Genomic DNA, 24,002 nt, shown 5'->3' with positions numbered 1-24,002 from the left:
GCACTACGGAAAGGGAACATAGATCTTTGTGTTCAACTGGCCATTTCTGTCACGGTAGAGTTGGCAAACTTTCTGATGGATTACACATAGGGGTTGAAGGAAAGTGAGACACCCCGCATGACTCCTTGGCTTTGGCCTGAGCAAAGGCGGAAGGTGGTCATTAACTGAAACAGGAAGTTGGGGGAGGAGAAGATTTATACTGGGAACAGGGATAATCAAGAGTTCCATTTTGGACACATTGTATGAGCTGCCTATGAGACATCTGAAAGGAAATGTTAAAAGGCAGTTGGGTATATGAGCCAGGCCTGCAGAGGAGGGGTCAAGATTAAAGATTTAAATGTTGCATTTCCCCTTTACCCAGTGGCTTCTGGTCCTAACACCTCCTCTTATAGTGATATGGGCCCCTCATTGCCTTTGACCTTCAATGCATTAACTGCATCAATATAACTTTACTGCTTTATTAGAGATAATGTTTGTAATTCTATTATTCATGAAATGATAGCTGTTACTAGTACATGCATTCACCCATTCAACACAATTTACTGAGTGTCTACTATGTGTTGGGCAAATGTGATTAGCAAGGAAGAAGACCTCGTCTTTGCCTCATGAAGATTGCATTCTAGTAGGTGAAGATAGATAATAAAGAAGTAAGTATACAGTGTGTCAGTTTTCCTAGAGAACAACAGAGAATGATGAATGAGAAAGTACCAGCGAAGTTGGGGGCTGGAATTATTAGAAACCGAAAGACTTGTCTAAAAAGGAGTATTTGAGAGGAAACTGGAGGGAGCAAATCATGTGTGTATATGGGGAAGGATGTGCCAAGTAAGTGCAAAGGCCCAGAAACGTAAGAGAACCTGGCGTGTTCCAAAACCAGCCAGGAGGCCAGTGTGCATGAGGTGGGGTGGGAATGGGGAAGAGGGGTAGGGGTTGAGGTCAGAGAGGTGGGAAGTGGGCAAATCACACAGTAGCCAGAGCAGGTTTATTTTCCTCCTTCATGTAACCGGACAAAGAGGAAGAAAATCAAACCTATTTCCCTGTACTCAAATCTTTGCAAAGAAAGCAATGGACAATCAAGAACTTCCCGTGCAGTTCCCAGAGTGAAACACCTTTAAAGTGGAGGACTTGTGACCAAAGTAAGAAAGGGTAACAGTTTCATAATATGCAGCACAGAATGTACAATTTTTCCTTGTGCAGCAGGTTTCCTTCACAGCTAATTGCAGCCACATGTGAAGCACTGCAGGGAAGCATTTTTAGCGAGCGCCATCCGAGACCTGGACAAACGCTTCCCATCCCTCAAGCTCGGAGCAAAACCAGTTGTGTGATTAGCCCAGGAGGAGGGGAACATAAAAATCCTGCTATGATAAAAAACTATGTTTTCTGAATTTCAACTCCAAAATCTGAGCCAAAGAGTTTTATTAGCTTGTTTTTATAACATCCAAAGAAGCTGGTTGAAAGAAAAATAACTTTTTTCCCCCCAAGGAAGACATGGTTTCTCTATTAAATTACCTTTCATGGTTCCTTCCTGATCTGTCGTGAGGACCACGGGACAAAAAATACCAGTGGTGGACGCTGGGCCTTTTATTGCTGATCTTGATCACAGGGGGACCTCATTAAACGCTGCCTCAATAACTGTAAACATGTGGCCAGGTGCTCATGAGATTGTTGTACTTAATGCTGACATCCCTGGAATTGTTCAGCTTTCCTCTGAAGGATGTATAGTGGGCATCATCTGGGTTTTGGCTCCCCAGCTTCTAGAGGTCCTTCCTATCTGGCTGGGCACCTGAAGGTTGGCAAAAGACCGAGGCTCAGCCAACTAGATGTTCTACCCACAATCTTCTCTCTTGAGAGAGTGATTTGAAGGCTTGTTGGGGGCAGCAGCAAGAGTCCTGGGCTGGCAGTGCCTGGACCCAAGTAGTGAATTCAGTCAGAGCTTCTACCACTACACACAGCTCTGGGGGCAGCCCTGGCCACCCTCCCCAGCTCCTGACCCCTTCCTGAGTCTGGTCCTCTAGCCTTCCCCTCTGTTCTTCAGCCACCCAACACCCATCTAATCAACTCCATTTCTGCTCATATTAACCAGAGACCATTTCTGTTGACTATAACCCAGAAGCCTGGCTTAATCGTAAGTAATTTGAGACGCCCATTCATGAACAGAGTTGACTTACATTATTTTTGTCCTCATGTAACTCAAATAAGTACACCATAAAACTAGGTATAAACTCCTTAGAGGCTTGTAGCTTTAAGTAACTATAAAACACAAACACATTTGCAAGCTAAATCCAAGCAGTGCCACAAAATCAGCAATGTTGAAATGAACAGCATTAACTTAATATGGCATGTATTCATGAAACTACATAGCGATTAGTAATGTGAATATGGAACTGACTGATATGGGTCCATATGTTTGTTTGTTTATTTTTAACTACCATAGGCCACTTCATGACTTAACTTTTCTACCTCTTTTCTCCATTAAAACCATAGTGGAAACTCCATCTATACAGCTTGTCTTGAGGTCATTTGCTCTTTACTTTGCAAGGGCACATCATTCACAAATGAAGACTACTGACGTTTTTTTGTCTTTGGGCGCGGACAACCAAAATTCTTCTACTTGGCTCCAATCTCATGGCAAACACAAATGCATATGCAGCCCTAACCGGTTTGGCTCAGTGGATAGAGTGTTGGCCTGGGGACTGAAGGGTCCCAGGTTTGATTCCGGTCAAGGGCATGTACCTTGGTTGCGGGCACATCCCCAGTAGGAGGTGTGCAGGAGGCAGCCGATCGATGTTTCCAACACTCTATCTCTCTCCCTTCCTCTATGTAAAAAAATCAATAAAATATATTTTTAAAAAAACAAAAAACAAATGCGTATGCAGGGTCTGAAATCAGCCAGCAGTGTCATCCATGATAGATCCTCCCTTCCCCCAACTGGTGGGCGGAGTATGATGTAACCTGCATCTGTGGCGGGGACATTCCCGAGATAGTGAACCACCAATCAGCGCCTGCCGAGTGCCCTGGGCCCCACCCCTTCCCGTTCCTCCCCTCAAAAGGCGTGTTCACCTCTGCACGTGTTGCTGTTCTCCCCAGTCTGCGAGACAGTCCGGCTGGGTCTTCCTCCTTCTCCTCCTCCTCCTCTAATCCTGGTTTTTCTACCCTCCTTCGTAATGAATCTCGCTCGTTAGTGCGGAATAAACTTCCTCTTTTAACATGCCTTGGTCTCCGACTCCCGTTTCCTGCGCCTCAAACCTTACAACCTAGAGTACCCAATACTTGCTTAAAAGAAGTTTTAAAAGATTAACATTAGTAATATTCAATTTTAAAAATTCTCATAGAAACCTTATAAATTCCTAAAAAATACATTTGTAAACCCCGGTTTCAGAAATCATGACATGAGCTTTGGAGTTAAAAAAAAGAATCCTGGTTTTGAATCCTAACCCCACCCTTTAATAGTCTTGGGATTTTGAGCAAGTTACTTTATCTCCCTGAGTCTTAATTTTTTGACCTGTAAATTGGAACAATAATACCCATCTTTTAGGACAGTTGTTTTAAACAAGATGATTGTGTCGCTATTTAATAAATGGTACTAAATATTGTTGCTGACGTCCTAATTGACGTTCAGATTGGTTAACATGTGTCCCAGTTCATATAACCAGCTGGTCATAGAGACAAAACTGGACCCAGACCCTCACAACACCTAGTCCTTTGCTTTTAATACTATCTGTGCTGAGCTGTGTGATGCTCCTGGAGGCAGCTGCCTAACCTTTTAGCGCTGTGCTCACAGGGAGCTGCTGTTTTTGAGAGATTTACACTCTGCAAGAGATCACTCAGCCCCCAGGCTGATTCCTTCCAAAAAGAAAAAGAAAAAAAGATCACATTATTCCCCTACTTGAAAACTCTTATTCCTTATACCTGTGGTTCTCCAAATGGGGTCCCCTGATCAGCAGGGACTTGTTAGAAAGGCACAAGCAAATTCTCAGGGCCCATCCCAGACATCCTCAATCAGAAACTCTAGCAGAGGATGGAGAGGGAGGGGCACAACCTGCATTTTGACAAGCCCCACATGCAAACGTTTGAGAACTACTGCTTTATAGGACCAAGTCCAAACTCCCGAGCACAGCATTCAAGGCTCTTCCTGTTCTGGTCCATGCCTACTTTTCTAAGCTCTTCCCCGGACACTCCTGAAAATACCTTACGTTCCAAACAACACCATTAGACTATTCTGTCTTAAACACGACAGGCCCTTTTACACTTTGGTACATGTAGTGCAGTTCCCTCTACTGGGCATTTCTTCAGAAGGTCTCTTCCTCTGTGAGCCTTCTCTGATTTGTGGCTCTGCAGCCTTTATGTCATACTTCCATTACACACACAGGTAGTTACTAACTAGCTACATACTTACCTTTCGCTCTGGATTACATCTGTGTGTTTGAGACTGCTCGTTACCAACCGTTATCCATTCTCTTCTTGTCCCAACAAGAGAATCCCAATTTCCCAGCTCCCTAGCAAACAGGAATGGTCAAAGAAATGCAAACGGAAGCTGATGAATGCACCTCCCTGGGGGGAGGGGGAGCTTGCTGATTCAGCTGGCAGGTCCCTGCTGCTCTCCCTTCCTTCTTCAATCTGAGCTGCAGTGTCCACCTTGCAACCCCGAGGTAAGCTTGAGGATGGGAGACATGGGCTAAGGACGAGGGAACAAAAAGATAGTAGGAGCCTGGGATATTGGTGACATTGTAAGGCCACTGCACCAACTCTGGACTTTGTCCCCAGTCTTCAGGTTACATGATACTCAAATACTCAAATAGATCCCACTCTTAGTCTTATTCGAACCACTGCTGTTGTCACTTCTCCCCCCACACACCCACCCCCCGCCACCTCCCACCCCTCCAGAATCTAACAATGCAGTTTCTCCAAGTCAGGACTGTCTCATTCTATAGTACCAGAATCTATAGTACCTGGCATGGTGCCTGACCCATAGCAGATGCTTAATAAATGCATGTGGAAGAAATGAAAGACCAAATCCTCATTATTTCTGCTGAAGGAATCAGAGCTCATATATTGGCCCTAAAATTGCTTTCCTGGAAACTCTGGGAAACTACATCAGGTTGTTGTGTGTTTTTAAAAACAGATCTTTTAAATTGTATTTTAAATTAAAATGTCACAGTTGTAACTTAAACCAGGATAATTTTATCCTACCACTGGACAGAAAACCGGTGCTAAATGAAGACATGTGTCACTCCTGCTTAAAATTCCTCTATAGTTCCCCACAGCTCTTAAAATCCCAAATTTTTAGTGTTTTCTGGCTTTCCACTGCTTTTTTATTTTTTATCGTGATGATTGTAGATTCACACATCATTGAAATAAATAATAAGGAGAGATCCCATATACCTAGTGCCCAGTTTCCTCCAATGCTAACATCTTACAAAACGATAGTACAATATCGGAAATAGGATATTGACATTGATACAATCCACCAATCTTATCCAGAGTTCCCAGTTTTATTTGCACTCACTTATGTATATGTGTGTGTGTTTTGTTCTATAACATCTTATTGTGTATGTAGGTCCATGTATCCACATCCACAGTCAAGATATAGAGCATTATGGCTGTCTTTATAACCATACTCACCTCCTTCCCACTGTGCCCTCTCCCCATCCCTGACCCTTGGCAAGGACCAATTCGTTCTCCACTTCTAAAATTTTGTCATTTCATAATGTTATATAAATGGAATAACATAGTATGCAATCTTTGGGGACTGGCTTATTTCACTTGGCACAATTCCCTGGAGATCCATCCAAGTTATTGTGTGTATCAATAATCTATTCCTTTTATTGCTGAGTAATACTCCATGGTATGGATGGACCATTTGCCTGTTGAAGGACATCTGGACTATTTCCGGTTTGGGGCTATGAACATTCTTATACAAGTTTTTGTGTAAACATTCCCCCTGCTTTTTGCATCCTTTCTATTATTGGGGTGTCCCCTCCCTCATGAGTCCTGCCTACTGAAGAGAGAGGCCAGAAAAACTCAACTTTCCCAACTTGAACTGGGGAACTCATGATCCATCACACACAACTATGTAAGATTCTGCTCAGAAGTGAGCTGTGTGAGGAAGCAGGCTCTCCAGAGAATCCATTTTAAGACAAGAATGAGAGCAGAAAAAAACAAAACAAAAACAGCTTTGGTGGGGGGCAGCCAGAATGGAGGTTTGGGTGTCTGTCACTGCAGCTAGTGAGCTCTAGGGACCATATCAGCAGGGTGGTGGCAATGGGGTCTTTGCTGAAAGTCCTATGGGATGGTTGGGGCATTGTTTCTGGTACCATGGCTTCCAAACCCCTCTCTCTGGCCATCTTGGAAATGTGAACTACCTCATATTCTTTTACAAATGTATTTTCTGCTAAAATAAGCTTGAGTGGATTCTGTTGTTTGCAACTTAGAACTCTAAGCAATCTCCCTCTCCAGCATCATTTCTAGCCTATTCCTTATACAGAATGCTTCAGGTCTCCAAAATGACTCAGTTTCCAAAATATAGTAGACGAACATCCTGTGCGTCCCTTTTAGGGCACTCATCATAAAGAGGACACTGCCTATTTATTGACTTCTTTATCTCCCTCTAGGAACTGTAAACCCAATATCCCCAGTCACATTTCTACTGTCCTTAGTATATGCTAAATTAATATTCAAATAATCGTTTGTCTTTATCTTTGATCAGAACAATGAGTTGCCACATTGTTCTTTGATAAGTACAATGAGTTGTGGCAACAACATGAGTTGGCACTTCACATCCACTAACATGGCTAAAGCAATATCAAGTGTTGGCAAAGACGTGAAGCAATCAGAACTCTTATAACAGAAACTGTTAGGCACTTTAAAAAAACTTTTTATTTTTTTATTTCAGAGAGGAAGGGAAAGGGAAAGATAGAAACATCAATGATGAGAGAGAATCATTGATTGGCTGCCTCCTACACACCCCACACTGGGGATCGAGCCCACAACCCAGGCATGTGCCCTTGACTGGAATCGAACCTGGGACCCTTCAGTCCGCAGGCCAATGCCCTGTCCGCTGAGCCAAACCAGCTAGGGCCAGTTAGGCACTTTTTATAAATATTTAAAAATTTAAACATATACTTATTATGTGACTCTGCAATTTTACAGCTAGATACATACCCAACAGAAATGAAATATTTCAAAAACATTTGTAGACAAATGTCAGAACAGCATTATTTATAATAATCAAAAACTATAAACAAAGTAAGTGTCCATCAACAGATAGATAAATTGTGATACAGTCATACAATGAAATACTACTAAATACTACTCGCCAATAAAAGGAATGAACTGATACATGTGATGAAATGGATAAATCTCAAAAACATTATGCTGGCCGAAACTGGTTTGGCTCAGTGGATAGAGCGTCGGCCTGCGGACTCAAGGTTCCCAGGTTCGATTCCGGTCAAGGGCATGTACCTTGGTTGCGGGCACATCCCCAGTAGGGGGTGTGCAAGAGGCAGCTGATCGATGTTTCTCTCTCATCGATGTTTCTAACTCTCTATCCCTCGCTCTTCCTCTCTGTAAAAAATCAATAAAATATATTAAAAAAATATATATTTTTTTAAAGAAAAAAAAAAAGAAAAGGGAGCAAGATATAGAAAACTTATTTGAAAAAATAATGACTAAACTTCCCTTACTGGTGAAAGAAACAGATACACAAGTCTAGGAAGCACAGAGAGTTCCAAACAAGAGGAATCCAAAGAGGCCCACACCAAGACACATCATAATTAAAATGCCAAAAGTTAAAGGCAAAGAATCTTAAAAAAAAACAAAAAACAAAACATTATGCTGAAAAAAAACAAAACCAGATACAAAAGACTACATACTGTATGATTTCATCTATAGGAAATTCGAGAAAAGATAAATCCAATCTTTGGTGCTAGAAATAGGTTCAGTGGTTACCTGGGATGGTACTTTGAAGGGATTGACTGCAAAGAGGCATAAGGGAACTTTCTAGAGTGGTGGAAAGAGCTTAATCTTGATTGGTGGTTACATAGCTGTATACATTTGTCAAAAGTCCTTGAGCTGTATACTTTAAATAGACCAAAATTAGACTTCAATAAAACTAAAAAATGCTTGCAGTCAGTATTTACATTTCAAACACTAGACTCAAACTCTTCAACCTCAAAGAAATTAGAATGTCTCATGATAATGTTATTTATGTGTTTTGTACTTTTACATGCAGCAACAAAGTGATAGAGAAAAAAAGAAACAGAAAATGACATTTTTGCAAGCTTTCTCTCCTGTGGGAGCTATCAGACGGGTCATCTAAACGGTGTGATAGATGATGGAGAGCGTGAGACTTGAGCCCGGGGCTATCATTTTGCTACCACAGTGAGAGCCTGGAGGGTGTGCTGCTCGGCATGGTCATACAGGTATTATCATTTGACCCTCAGCACCTGAGGAAGTAGATTTTATTGCATGCATGTTTACAGTTGAGCAAAGATTTCTTAAACACATTTCTTGTCACACAGTCAGTAAGTGGTGGAACTAGGACTTAAACCTAAATCTGTCTCCAAAGTCTTTTGACTACAAACCTGGAAACTGGAATCCTATATTTCTATAAATATAGGATTTGGGTCCCAGCCACCAAAGCCTGTTTCCTTTGTTTTACAATGATTAGGGTCTCCCCAGGAGAGTCCCTGAATTCTGTGCAACTCTGACCTACATAGGTAAGACATAGACAAGTCAGTCCATTGTCATTACACTTCATCAGAATCTGCTAGCAGAGTTTTCCTCTTTCAGCAATTGCTTTCTTTTTATTCACAGTTGTGTTCAATGCAAATCAATTCCATCACAGAGAAGTTACCATGAATCAAAGTGTAAACACACACACACACAATGTACAATCTAAAACAGATGTACACCGATCAGATACGAAGCAAAAGGGAGTGTTCACTCATACCCATAGTAGCTTGAGATCATGATGCCTTTTAAAGATGGCAAGAATTGACTTTGGTTATTAAGACTAGTCATCATAGGTTAAGTGTGATTCCATCATATGAGTAACCTAAAGTAGTCAGACTCATAGAAGGAGAGCATAGAATGGTGGTTGCCAGGGGCTGGAGGTAGGGTGGGGGGAGGATGAGTTGGGGAGGTGATGGTTAAGGGTCCAAAGTGTTTTTTTTAAAATATATTTTATTGATTTTTTTACAGAGAGGAAGGGAGAGGGATAGAGAGTTAGAAACATTGATGAGAGAGAAACATCGATCAGCTACCTCCTGCACACCTCCTACTGGGGATGTGCCCGCAACCAAGGCACATGCCCTTGACCAGAATCAAACCTGGGACCTTTCAGTCCGCAGGCCGACGCTCTATCCACTGAGCCAAAGTTGTTAGGAAAAGGGTCCAAAGTTTTAGTTATGCAAGATGAATACTTTTTGGAGATCTACTATACAACAAGCATAATGCCTACAGCTAACAATATTGTATCATCTACTTAAAATTTCCTAATTTAAAGGATAGATCTTATGTTAAGCCTTACCACACACAAAGTAACAATAATAATAAAGGAGACAGAGGCAACTTTGAGAGGTGATAGATACATTCATGGCCTTGAAGGTGGTGATGATTTCACAGGTGTGTACTTAGCCCCAAACTCATCAAGTTGTATCCATTAAATTTGTGCTTTTTACATACTAAGCATACCTCAATAAAGTGGTTTTAAAAAATGGCTGCCCTTACCTGGCTGGTGTGGTTTAGTGATTGAGCCACAGACCAATGAACCAGGAGGTCAGGGTTCGATTCCCAGTCAGGGTACATGCCTGGGTTTTGGCTCAATCCCAGTGTGGGGTGTGCAGGAGGCAACCAATCAATGATTTTCTCTCATCATTGATGTTTCCATTTCTCCCTTCTTCTTCCTCCCTCTCTGAATTTAATTTAAAAATATATATTTAAAAAGAAATGGCTGCCCTGGCCCTGGCCAGTGCGGCTCAGAGGTTAGCGTGCTGGCCCTGTGTAAGAGTCACGGGCCTGATCCCCAGTCAAGGGCATGTACCTGGGTTGCAGGTTCCATCTCCGGCCCAGGTCGGAGTGCGTGTGTGAGGCAACCAATGAATGTGTCTCTCTCACATCAATGTTTCCCTCTTTCCCTCATCCCTCTCCCTTCCCTGCTCCCTCCCTTCCACTCTCTCTAAGTCGGGTGAGTATCAACAAAAAAATTTTTTTTAAATGGCTGCCCTAGAAGGTGGTGAACCTCCTACAACAGGAATGTACGTGGTGCACCTGAGGAAAGAGGAAGCTTATGTGTCTGATCTGAGTGAAGCAGGGAAAGAGGAAATTAAGTAGGCAGGGCCAGACCACGCCGGGCCCTGTGGGTAGCAGTAGGGAGTTCAGACTTTTTCCCCCCAATGCAATGGAAAGCCCCACATTCTCCTCATATTCTTGTTTGTCTCTGGTTTTTTATTGTGTGTGGGCTTCTTTTTCTTCACCTGCCCCTTAAGTGTTGCTGTTCTCCCAGCCTCTCTCCCTAGCTTCTTGTTATCGTTCTACTTGGGGGAATATATATATTTTTTGTTAGAACAACTCAGCAAAATAAAATTCCCCTTTATTGTTGGACAACATTGTTTCATGCATACATCAAACAGGCCAAAAAAAATAAAATAAAATAAACAGCAACTTCATAGACAAAAAAAGGGAAAAAAAGAAACCTTTTTATCTTTGGCCTTTTTAACCATCTCATACAAACCAACTACTTATAGTACAGCTAAGTACATACACCAAAAGTTACTGGAATGCTCGGAATAAGATTGTTTTTTGTTGTTGTTGTTTTTGCTTTTTTACAAGTTTTTTTTTTTTTTCCTTTGAGATTATACTGAACGTGGTCACACCACAAGTAAAGTCAGAAGTTGGACAGAGAACGCTCCAAAGGCTGGTTTGGTCATCCCAAGATCATGAAAAATGGCTGACCCCTAACAATATGTACAAAAAATGTAAAATGTAAATAAGAAATACAAACAAATTTTCCTTTTTAAAGTACTTTTAAGAAAAAAAGCAGGGCCTTAGAAGTTTTGGTTCTTTTTTCCTCCCCTGTTGCAAATTCACGTTGTGGTTTTGGTTGGGTGGTGGCGAGGGCGTGTCACCTGCAGGTGGCGCTGCCGAGGTGGGTGGGTGGGCAGGCGGGCGGGAGTCTCTACTCGAAGGTGACCACATTTAGATTCTGAGATGGCAAGTGGAGGGTGAATAGGTCACGGAGGCCTTTACCTTTTCATTTTTTTTTTGCTGTCTAGTCATGCCCATCGGTCTTCTGCTTCTTGGTGACAACATTGTCATCCTCATCATCTTCAGCTGCCCGTTTGCCTGTAGCTGCCTCAACCTCCTCCTCTTCATCTCCATCCTCTTCCTTGCCATCACCTTTCTCTTCCTCCTCCTCCTCCCCTCCTTCTTCCTCTTCTTCATCTACCTCACTGTCAGCCTCCTGCTCCCCATTTTCCTCACTAGCGTTCCCATTCACAGGTGCATCTCTTCCATTCTCTGCCTCCTCCACAACTTCCTTCTCCTTTAAGGCCTTGGTGGTGATCTCGGAGCTGGTGTCCACGGCCGTGTCTGACATGGTGGGGCATGCCGGTGATCCTATGCAGCGGATTTTTTTTTTTAATAAAGGAGAGTTGGAGGATTCTGGCAAAGAAGCTGCCAGAGTGGAGGGGCGGTGGAGGGGTTGCAGCGAGTGGAGAGGCAGCCGCAGGAACCTTGGGGGAATCGTGATTGCCCTCAGGTGGCAATCGAGACCCTTTTCCTGGGCCTCATGTATCAAACACAGGCTGCTCCCTCCAACCGCCCATCCCATAGTCCCCTCACATTTGTGCAAAGCTCCCCACTCCCCGTCTCTCCAGCTCAGTTAATAACACTACCTGCTACCCAGACATCCAACCTAGAAACCAGGGCATCATTGAGTCTTCCCTCTCTCTCACCTCCTACAGCCAATTAATGATCAATTTTTAAAAAACTTCCTAAATATTCCTAAAGCTCTCTTTTCCTCACTGTCCTGCCTAATCCAGATGGCACTCCTAAACTAGATGACCATAGCTCCTCCAGGGATAGCTGCAATAGCCCCCTAATCCTCCCCACCCCAGTCCCCGTCCCCTCAAATGTGTTGTTCTGGCCCTTACCACCAGTGAACTTGCTTAAATGTAAGACTGCCCCAGATGAGCCTGGGAAAGGCTGAATTCACAACCTCCCCAGCCCCACCCTCCTTCCTGGGCCTGGCAGATGCCTAAACTGAGATAACAAAAGGAAGCCCTGAGAATGGGATTCAGATACAGAAAGAGATGGGACTCAGCACAATGACACCTAGGAGATATGCAGAGGGCCACCATCTCTGTTTTGTGAAAAGTCTGGAAATTGTGCATGCCTCCCCCATATGAATTATAGCTCCGAGCCATTGCTCTCTCCCAATGGATCCAAGAAGAAACTAGGAAGAGTGGGCTCTTGGGAGGGGGAAGGAATGGAAAAGGACTAAGGGGATTGAGGAGCTGGGGGGCGAGAAAGAGAGAACAGAAAAGTGCAATCGAGAGGTTTTGTTTCCCAGGAACGGTGAGAGGACAGCACAGTGGTCGGAGGACACAGTCTCACTTGCTCAGGAGGGCGGGTGGTCAGATGAGAATGGCCTGTGAGTACTCTGAGCACTCTGGATACTGTCAGGTGAGAACATTCACCTGGAACGCGAGAGGGGGGCCTGTTATGTGTCCCTGTGACTGATGTGTACTTGATGGCCAACACTAAGGCTGCTTGTGATGTACCCCTCCCCTCACTATTAAGGGGTCACTGTGCTGCAAAAGACCCTCCACCTATACACCTCTCCCACCTTCTCTCTCACCTTGTCTGGAATGGACTGTTGCCCTCCTGTAAGTGTCTCCTCGCTCATGATTCTCCAATACTACCTGCAATGATTTCACCCCATAAAACATCCTCTCCTGCCCATCTCCTGGATACTTACTGTCTATTCATCTTTATGACAAGCATTAGATGTTTAAATATTACATAATAGGGAGGAAAGCCATGTTTGGGCATCACACAGTCCTGGATTAAAACTCCAGCTTTACTGTGACACCTTCGCAACCACTTTGTCTCTCTTATTATCAGTAAAGTGGACTGATGGTCGCTTTTCGCAGGTCTTTCTGAGGATTAAGTGGACTTATTTAAAGTGTCTGGCACATAGTAGATACCCAATAAATGTTAGCTCTCTTTCTTACTCTTGAGATACTCAATAAGTGTTGTTCTAATTCTACAGTCATTGAACAGCCACGGTGGGATGCTACCAACAGTATCTGTTAGCATTGCCTTTCCCTTCTTCCTAGACCTCTCTTCACTGGTTAACTTGAGTGCAATTCTCATTTATTATGTATTGGGAGTGATGCATTTTCCATGCAGAGGAACAGGCAGAAGCTATCACTTACTGGGTGGCTACTCTGTGCCTGGCCTTCACTAGGTGCTTTCCATGTAGTGGAGTCTCTCGGTTAATATTCACAATGAATCTTGGGGGTCAGTGGTATTGATCACTCTCCTATATACGCCCAAATCAAAATTTTGAGAAGTAAAATAACTTTCCTGAAGTCACACAGCCAGTAATTGATAAAGCCAAGACAGAAATCTGGTCTCCCAGATTCCAAAGCCCATGTCTTTTCAAATAGACCACATTTCCTTCCATGAAAAATACATGTGATAGTAGTAGTTAACACTTAGTGGTTACCTATTTGCTGGGAAGTATAACTCTGTACATGTATTAGTTAACCTCTGCCAACATCCTATGAAGTAGTTACTATTGTTAATTGCTATCTTACAGAAAAGAATTGAAGCATAAAGAGGCTAAATAACTTGCCCAGATCACTTAAAGCCAAATCTGTTTGTATACATATGTTGGGAAATGTTAGTCATCAATCTATCTTCTTTCTTCAATAAGCATAAGATCCATGATCAAAAGAGAAAGAGAATACGTAGGAAAGTTTTAGAAACCTTGATGTGCTAGAGCAGGGATGGGGAACGTCAGGCCCACGGGCCATATGAGGAACATAAAATCATTTGGTCTGGCCCTGCCAAGGCATTAGGGGTGAGTTCATTAAATGTTTGACCAAATACAGCAGGCTAATTTTTAAGTTGTTAACTTTGTATGGCCCATGAATGATGTTATAAATATCCAAATGGCTCCTGGCAGAAAAAAGGTTCTCCACCCCTGTGCTAGAGGGCTGTTTGCTGTTATGTTGAACTTAAAGTGAGGGGAGATTCTGAGTATATTCAGGGTTTGCAAACCAGCAAGTGCTATTCTCCTGGAACTCTGGGGTTGCAGTGGAGGCCATCACCTCAGAAGGGCAGGCTAGATCCTGAGGGTCACATGGAGGCAAAGGAATCGGCACCCTGAAGTGTGTCACCCATCCCTGGAGACCTATAGAATCAAAGATGATTAGCAGCCCAGACAGCCAGGACAGACTCTTCCAACCAGCAAGCAGAGCCAACAACTTGCGCAATCCCTTGGGAGTGTGTGACCATGATGTCACCTTGTTTATTCCGTGCATGGGAATCAGGCCCCACTGGGGCTTGATTAACTGCCGGCCACAGACAGCAAAATGACAATGCTTTTTAACTTATTCTTCAGACCGTCAGGAGCTCCCCATCTAAAAGTCATTCCGAAGTAAATCACAGGGATGTTTAATCTTTGCTCTGATTCTGCAATTTAGAAGCAATTCTGTGCCACTTCCCTTCAATCACTGGGCATGTCACCCCTTTAGTGCGGTGTGGAAATCATTCATGCAGACAGCATGTACCAGTATTCATTAAGTCTCTTATATGTTTATTCACTGAATAGGTGCTCAGGATATGTTGGTGAATAAGAATGATGTGGTCCGCCCTGGTCAGGTAGCTCAGTTGGTTAAAGCATCGTCTTGATATGCCAAGATTTCGGGTTTGATCCCTCAGAGCACATGCAAGAAGGAACCAATGAATGCATAAATAAGTGGAATGACAAAATTGATGTCTCTCTCTCTCTCTAAAATCAATAAAGAAACCTTTTAAAAAAATAATATGGTCCCAGTGAGTTAGAAACTGAATCTAATTGGGAAAGGAAACATTTAAGAAACAGAGACTGGCCAGTGTGGCTCAGAGATTGTGCATGAACTCATGAACCAAGAGGTCACTGGTGCGATTCCCAGTCAGGGCACATGCCCAGGTTGCAGGGCCAATCCCCAGTAGGGCCGTTGCAGGGAGCTGTGTAGGAGGCAGCCAATTGATGTTTCTCTCTCATTGATGTTTCTATCTCGCTGTCCCTCTCCCTCCCTCTCTTTCTAAAACCAATAAAAACATATATTTAAAAAAAAGAAACAATTAGAGTTCTATTAGGAGTTTTTAAAGGAGGTGTACGGAGAGCCAGGGAAGCATACAGCAGGGGTCCCAACTCAGTCTCAAGAGGGCAGAGGATGCTTCTCTGCAGAATTGATGTGAGGGACTTCAGGGCTTTTTGGTTTTTAAGGGCAATAGAAACAAACATTCAAGGGTTTTTAGCAGGGAGTGGAATGAATGGACTATCCTAGCTGCAGCATAGGGAATGGATGGAAGGAAGGCAAAAGGAGAAATGGGCAGACCAGGTGAGAGGCTACCACAGCTGTGGAGATAAGAAATAAAGGTGTTTCGGACTAGGATTGAGGTGGTGGGGATGAGGACAAGTAAATGGGTTTGAGAAACATTTAAGTTCAAGAATTAACAAGATTTGGTAAGATTAAAGGAAGTAATGATGGAAAAGCAATTATAGCTCATCTTTCTCAATAAAAAATATTTGTCAAGGGATTCACCTGCATATGCTCAATATTACTTAGTTCCCTTCTGCAGTAGTTAGGTAAAAGGAGTGATTGCCCATTTAGGAGCTCATAGGTTGATCAATGGGGCTTCCATTCTTTTATCAGGGGCTGGGGAAGCGTGTGCCAACCACTGTACCAGGCACTGGGAATACAAACATAAATGTGACACAGTCTCTATTTTGGAGAGGAAAGAGCAATGGAATGGGCAGGCATGGGTTCAAATTCCCGTATCACTACCTCCTGGGAAAATCTGATTGAACTACTATAAACTTTGGAGCCTCCATTTTCTTATTGCAACATGGGAATAAAAATACCTGACTGCCAGAATTGGTATGTGGATTAATGAGAAACTGTCTGGAAAACAAGTGCAGTGTGTCATTCAATAAATATTAATTTCTCCCACCTCACCCCAGCTCCTCCACCTTCCAGGTTTAAGCATCTAGACAATTTTTTTTTTTTTATAAATCAGGTTTAAGAAAGCATTCCTCAGTAGAAAAACCACAGCAAGATGAGGGATCTAATAACAATATTTCCAGAACATACAAATGTAGTCATTCTGGATGGGCAAGTTGCTGCTCTCTCTGAAAGTTTTTCAATTTAAGGAAATAGTACACCTTCAAACAAAAAGCTTGCTTTTGTCCCTATAATGCAAGCAATTACCTACTCCTGGATGCCAGACTACTGCCATTTCTGGCATTAACCCAACAGCTATTGAGTATACATTGCAAGACATGCTAAAGAGTTCCTGGTTACTCCTATAATCCTAAAAGCAACTCAACGTTTCCTCCTGAGTTCAATCACCAACTGAGTTAGGAGCTTTCTTTCCTTTCCTTCCTTAACACAATGATTTTACTTTTCATTTCCAGTATTTGCTTCTTTTTCATATTCATTTTTTCATTGCTTCCCATTTTTACTATTTTTCCAGTTTCATTGAGAAATAATTGGCATACCACTTTCATTTTCAAATGTCGTCCCCTTTTATAAAAAATAGATGCTATTTCTCCCTCTATCCCTAAGAGGACTGTAAACATAATTATCTTAAAGTCAACTTCTGGTTGTTTTATTATTTCCATTTTACCAGGAATGAATTTATCTCTTGATTGTTGATTTTGTTTGGCTCTCTGTTTTTGCACTGATGTTTGCTTATAGACTTTGGGATTCTGGTTTGCACATTCATTTCGAGGGCACATTTCCCATTTTGACCTCCCCAGTCTCTCTGTTACATTGCTTTCTTCCCTGTCCAGCAGTTTCTGGTTGCCTCCATCCAGTCCCTCAGGCTCCTACTCCAGAATTAATTGATGTTGGTGCCTTGGTTACCCATCCTATATTGGGCTCTCCACCCATATAGGAGAAATGCAAATCTAGGCACCAAGTCATTGAAAAGGCTTGCCCAGGTCTTGGCTTCTCCATCTCCCAGGGAACATCTACACTAATCAAAGAGAAAGATGCTAATTGACTGTACCTCCGTGACACCCACCAGCCAGTCAGGAGGGAATATGCAAATTAGAAGGACAAAGATGACTCAAGGCATAGAGCGGCTGGGAGGGGCAGGACAACTGCTATGAGAGAAAAGGTGGGGGCGGGGTGTGTGAAGGGATCTACAGGAGCGGCACTCCGGCCGGCCGCAGCGAAGACGAAGATGGCAGACTCCAGCCAGCGTCTGCAGTGAAGACGAAGAAGGCAGACTCTGGCCGGAGCGAAAGCCTGGGTCCCAGGTGCCGGAGGAAAACCGGTGCCGGAAGCCAGGGGAAGGAAGGCCTATTGCATGAATCTTCATGCAACGGGCCTCTAGTACCTTTTTAAGCCATAAGTCTAAATAGCTGACATTTTCAGGTTTCTTAGCCTCCTTTCATAAGTAGAAGGTATATGAGTGCGTGAACGTGTATGTTCTTGTGCGTGTGTGAACAAAGAGAACACGCTTCCTCAGCCCCTGATTTCCAGCAGAGGGCCTAAGTGTGGCCTTTCATAGTGCTTAGTGCCCTTGCCATTCCTGTTACTACACAAAAGCCCAATTCGTGGTCACCTCTGCCTGCCTCTCCACCTAGAGCCTGGTAGCCCATTTATCACTCACGTATGTGTTTCATGTCTTCTCCACAGATTATATATATATATATATATATATATATATATATATATATATTACTGTAGGTATGGTTTTCTCTCTCTCTTTTAATACTTTATCTATAATTTTATATATTTGGAGCAGGGAAAACCTCAAAGCATGACTTTATGACACCATCTTGGCCAGAAGCCTCCCTGATCCTCTGCACTTGTTACATGGCATTATAAGTGTTTACACCACTGACTGTACTGCTTGCCCAAAGTCATAGTTCAACTTGTCATAGAGACAGGATTTTAACCTTAGTCGACTGACTCTTATTTAGAATACTGAGGAATACAGCCCTGTTTATCGCCCCATCACTAGTGCCTTGCACAAAAATTAGGTGCTCAGTTCATGTTTTTGAGTGACTTAACCTTAGCTTCCCATTGCTGTCTTCTAGATGCATCATAACCCCCCTCCTCCCCTCCCACCAAGCTAACTCAGTGGCCCTCTCTAGAAATGTAAGATCAGTGAACACCCAATTCTTACCTATCCTCCCTTTCCTGTGCTCACGATAAATACCACAATCAGTCAGAGAACTCTCTTTTAATGCCTGGACCTTGCTGCATCACCCTACTTACCCAGCACTTCAAGCACTCATTATTAATTGATGAACATTTGCCCTCCCAGTATAGACACACATTTCTCTTTTACCACATAAAGGCCCTAAAGCTCTCAGAAGACAAAACACGAAGGCATTAATACATTAGTGGTCTCCTTCTATTGTTCTGGAATTTTTACTTCCTACTCTAACTTTGGCCTAAAATATGAAAAGTAAACACATCTAGATATAATACAATTCTGGGATCCTGGGTTATCTGCAAATAGCCCACAACTGAGAACTTATCTATAATTTCCTATAATGTTACCTTCTATTTGAATAAACTTTACTTCTCTTACTTAATTTCACACTCAACCGATGAGGTAGGCTTTATTATTTATTTCTTACAGATGAGGAAACTCACAGAGAGGTTAAGTGACTTGGCTAACATCACACAAAGGGTAAGTTGCAGAACCTGTACCAAAACCCAGATCCTTTTTTTTTTTTAATTAAAAATTTTATTGCCCTAGCCAGTTTGGCTCAGTGGATAGAGTGTTGGCCTGCAGACCAAAGGGTCCTGGGTTAGATTCTGGTCAAGGTCATGTACCTCGGTTGCAGTCTCCTCCCTGACCTAGGCCCTGGTTGGGGCGCATGCTGGAGGCAACCAATCTATGTGTTTCTCTCACATCAATATTTCTGTCTTTCCCTCTCTCTTCCACTCTCTAAAAATCAATGGAAAAAATATCCTCAGGTGAGGATTTAAAATTTTTTGTTGTTAATTTATTAATTTGAGAGAGAGAGGGAGGGAGGGAGAGAGACATCTAATTGTTGTTCCATTTATTTAGCTTTTTTTGTTGGTTGTTGTTCTTGTTGTTCCACTTATTTATGCACTCATTGGTTGCTTCTTGTATGTTCCCTGACTGGGGACTGACCCCACAAACTTGGTGTATCAGGACGATGCTCTGATCAACTTAGCTATCTGATCAGGGCCATATTTTTTTATTTCTAATCTTTATATTGCCTAGTATATCAGCACTATTTCTATTGTTCCGCTGTTTTTCTAAAACAATACTTTTCAAGTATCAGTCACATGAAGATAACCTTCATAATAATTTTTGTTCCAATATTATCTTTGCATAATATGATAAAACAGTCACAGAATCACTGTTTTTTATTTATTACAGATCCCTATTTTGTGTGTGTGTGTTGCTATTGTTGTTGTCTTTTTGTTTTTACGTTGTATAGGTTCAGTACTGTGCATGCCTGAGGACTGGGACTGTTTGGCATCCTCAGTGCTCAGTGAAGTGCCAGGCTTGACACATGTCTGCAGAGCTGTTTCAAAGTTATCCCCAAGGTTACACAACCTTAATGCTCAGGTGTGTGCTGAGTTTCCAAAGTCATATAACCTTACTTTTTAAAAACAAAGATGACAGAGAAAATGGATAACCAAATTTAAGTTGTATATAAGCCTCTTCATATATAAGATACCACAAATCACACACATTTTTAAAAAATAGTTTTTTGGTGTTTTGTGTGGTTTTTTTTTAGCACAGGTATCCTGAGTTTTAGCAAGGGAAATACAGTTGTTGTGGGATCACGATTAGTATGAAATGCTTCGTGACTCAGCCAACCACTAGCTGACCTCAGGATGCAAACCTTAGCTGCCTCGTCCCTCCTGGGGTTTTTCCACAGAGTTTTTATAGCTTTCATTTCAAATAATATTAGCTTGAGCCGCCAATGTAACCAGGCCTTTGTTCTCCTGATTGTTCCTCTAGCAGAACTGACAACAGGAGTCTTTTCTCTGGCTCTGGTTAAGCACAAATCCATTATCAAGTGGACCCAGGGACCTAGTGGGCTCAAAGCTTTTACCACCAACCCCAGTCACCTACAAACATACGTCAAGGACAACGGTATAAATCACCATCCTTGGTATTATCGTCATCATGATAACTACCACTTATTGAGTCCTTACTATAGGGGCAGGTGTTCTACTGAGCCTTTTACATGAATTAGCTATTCATGTAATTTTACCCTTCACAATAACTCTATGGAGAAGCTTCTACAATTTTCTTCCTACAGATAGTGAAATTGAGACTCGAAGAAGTTAAGAAACGTATACACGTGCAGTTATAATAAATAGAGAGAGAGCCCATGTCACTTTTACCCAGTTTTGCCCAGGGGAAACATCTTGCAAAACTATACTACAATTTCCCAACCAGGATATTGAATTGGTAGAATTCACAGATTTTGTTGTTGTTGTTAATCCTCACCAAAGGATATTTTTTTCCTATTGATTTTTAGAGAGAGAGTGTGTGTGTGTGTGGGGGGGGCGTGGGGGGGGTTGGAGGGGGAGACAGAGAGGGAGAAACATCCATTGGTTGCCTCCCACACAATAGCTTGCAACAGAGGTATATGCCCTTGACTGGAATCGAACCTGGGACCCTTCAGTCCACAGGCTGACACTCTATCCACTGAGCAAAACTGGCTAGGGTGAATTCACGGGTTTTAGCTCTTATTCAATGTGGCATACTTTCTTTTAAAGCACTTATAATCAACATACCATAGACTTAACCCATTTAAAGTATGCAGTTCAATTATTTTATTTTTAATATATTTTATTGATTTTTTTACAGAGAGGAAGGGCGAGGGAGAGAGAGTTAGAAACATCAATGAGAGAGAGACACCAATCAGCTGCCTCCTGCATACCCCCTACTGGGGATGTGCCCGCAACCAAGGTACATGCCCTTGACCAGAATGGAACCTGGGACTCTTGAGTCCGCAGGCCGATGCTCTATCCACTGAGCCAAGCCGATCAGGGCAGTTCAATTATTTTAGCATATTCACAGTTTTACAACCACTGCCACTACCTAATTCCAGAACATTTCATTATCCCCAAAAGAAACTCCCTACCCATTAGCAGTTACTGCTCATTTCTTTCCCCACCCCAACCTCACTAAAAATAGACCACCACTCTTCTACTTTCTCCCTCTATAATTTGCCTATTCTGTACATTTCACATAAATGTAATCATACCTATGTGGCCTTTTGTAACTGGCTTCTTTCCTCGAGCATAATGTTTTCAAAGTTCATCCATTTTGTAGCACGAATCAGAATTACATCCCTTTTTAAGGATGAATAATATTTCATTGTGTGGATTATATCACACTTTATCCATCCATTTGCCAGTCGATGGACATTTATGTTGTTTCTACTGCTTTGCTAATATGAATAATGCTGCTATGAATATTGCTATACATGTTTTTGTGTGGACATTATGTTTTCATCTCTCTTGGGTACTTAGGAGTGGAATTGCTGGCTCACAGGATAACTCTGTGGGACTATTAAACTGCTTTCTACAGCATCTGCACCATGTGCTATTCCTGCCAGCAATGTAAGAGTGTTCCAATTGCTCCACATCCTCACCAACACATGTTATCTGTCTTTTTTATTAAGGTCACTCCAGTGGGTGTGAAGTGGTAACTCATCATGGTTTTGATTTGCATTGCTTTAATGGCTAATGATGTTGAGTATCTTTTCATGTGCTTATTGGCCATTTGTATATCTTCTTTGGATGGAGGTAGGTTATTTTTAAAAGTTCTGAATGTACTTGATGATCAAGTGAATGTGACAATGTGTTTACTATATTTTGATACTAGAAGAAAAAATATGTATGCTATCTATTTACACACTCACTCATTAGACATCTTCTGAGTACCTATGATATTTCAGCTTACCAGAAGAACAGAGAGAATAAACTAGACAGTCAATCGTGAGAGGTGGTACAGATAAGGTTCCAGGCATTTTTATAAAAATCTGTTTCAGGCCAAAACCGGTTTGGCTCAGTGGATAGAGCGTCGGCCTTCGGACTCAAGGGTCCCAGGTTCGATTCTGGTCAAGGGCATGTACGTTGGTTGTGGGCACATCCCCAGTAGGGGGTGTGCAAGAGGCAGCTGATCAATGTTTCTAACTCTCTATCCCTCTCTCTTCCTCTCTGTAAAAAATCAATAAAATATATATTAAAAAAAAAATCTGTTTCAGACTTCACTTATCATCCAGATGGTTCATCAACATTTTTGGCATGGGCAGAAAAGGCAGTGAGACAAGGTCCTTGATCTCTAGTAGCTCACTCTCTAGTGGGGAATACAAACACATAAACACATCATTGCAATCCCATATGGTCAATACAATAGCAGTTGTTTGTCTAAAGAGCTATGGGAGCACAGAGGAAGGAGGAATTAATTCTGCTGGGCATCGAGGAAGGGTTCACAGGAGAGGTGACATTTAAATTTGGTGTCACAGAATGTTTAGACGTTTGACAGAAGAAGAAAACAGAAAGAAATTCTAGGCATCAGGCACAGCATGAGCTGAAGTGGAGGGTGCAAAGTAAGGATGGGAGGGAGTGTGGACCAGGCTGTGCAGAGCCACACTAAGGAGCTTCTATCCACAGTGTGGATTTTTTTTTTTTAAGCCTTACCCAAGGATATTTTTTTCCCATTGATTTTTAGAGAGTGGAAAGGACAGGGAGAGACAGAGAGAAACACCAATGTGAGAGGCACACATCACTTGGTTGCCTCATGCACGTGCCCTGACCAGGGCCGGGAGCCTGCCACCAAGGAACGTGCCCCTTGACGGAATCGAACCCGGGACCCTTCAGTCTGCAGGCCGGCACTCTATCCTCTGAGCCAAACCGGCTAGGGCTACAATGTGGATTTTGATATATTTTTTTTAAAGCAGAAAAATAGTGAGATTGGATCTGAGATTTAGGAGATTACTTTGGGGGCAACCAGGCAGATACATTAAGAGGTTGGCAAATTCTATGAAGGGCCAACTAGTAAGTATTTTTGGCCTTGCTAAAATATGATCTTCATCACACCTTCTCGGCTCTGCTGTTATACTAGCAGTCTGAAAGCAGATTAGACAATACTTAAATGGATAAGCCTGGATGTGTTCTAATACAGCTTTATTTACAAAACCAGGCAGAGTGGAGTTGTCCGAAAGGCCATGGTTTACGGACTCCTAGATTAGAACAAAGGAAGAAGGAAAGCAAAAAGACTGGACTATCCAGAAGTTCTCTCGTTAATGGTGAAAATCAAACCGGAGCAAGGGAATTGAGACTTTTAACTGAGGCAGAAGGCATCTTTAGACTTCAAGAAGAGTCGGGTCCTCAACATGGGCTGGGCTGGAAAGTGGAACTGTGCTCCCCACCACCAGCCCGTGTTTCCTACAAGGTAAGCCAGGACTCCCTCTCGACCCCAAAGCACATCACTCATTCAGGCCTCCTGCAGGCCTTGTGGCAGCAACGCGGAGGTGTGGAGCCTGAACCAGAGACAGTCCTGCCAAGGAACCCAGAGCCAAGGCCAGGAGAAGCCTAGATAACGAGGCAGAGAGATCATTTGGCTTGAGTTAGGAAGGCTTGACTCCAGTTATTTTAAGTAAAGAATTTGTTCAGGTCACTTCCTAGAATCAAAGAGGTGGGATGCGCAGGTGGGCCTGAACTAGAGCCAGGACTGGGAAGTCAGGAGCAGGTGCCTTCTTG

The 24,002-nt window shown here is 42.6% G+C and overlaps 1 protein-coding gene across 1 annotated transcript; it reads right to left on the bottom strand.

Moving 5' to 3' along the window:
* Window positions 1–10,784: 10,784 nt before the first annotated feature.
* Window positions 10,785–11,852, bottom strand: LOC307113778 (uncharacterized protein). Its single transcript, XM_079795704.1, has one exon. It carries the CDS (start codon window positions 11,825–11,827, stop codon window positions 11,267–11,269), a length of 561 nt encoding a protein of 186 aa, XP_079651830.1. The 5' UTR covers window positions 11,828–11,852; the 3' UTR covers window positions 10,785–11,266.
* Between the last annotated feature and the right edge of the window lie 12,150 nt (window positions 11,853–24,002).

This window comes from Cnephaeus nilssonii, assembly GCF_951640355.1.
Source record: "Cnephaeus nilssonii genome assembly, chromosome: 17".
In the NCBI taxonomy this organism is placed as follows: Eukaryota; Metazoa; Chordata; class Mammalia; order Chiroptera; family Vespertilionidae; genus Cnephaeus; species Cnephaeus nilssonii.
This window is presented reverse-complemented; position numbering and strand designations above follow the sequence as displayed.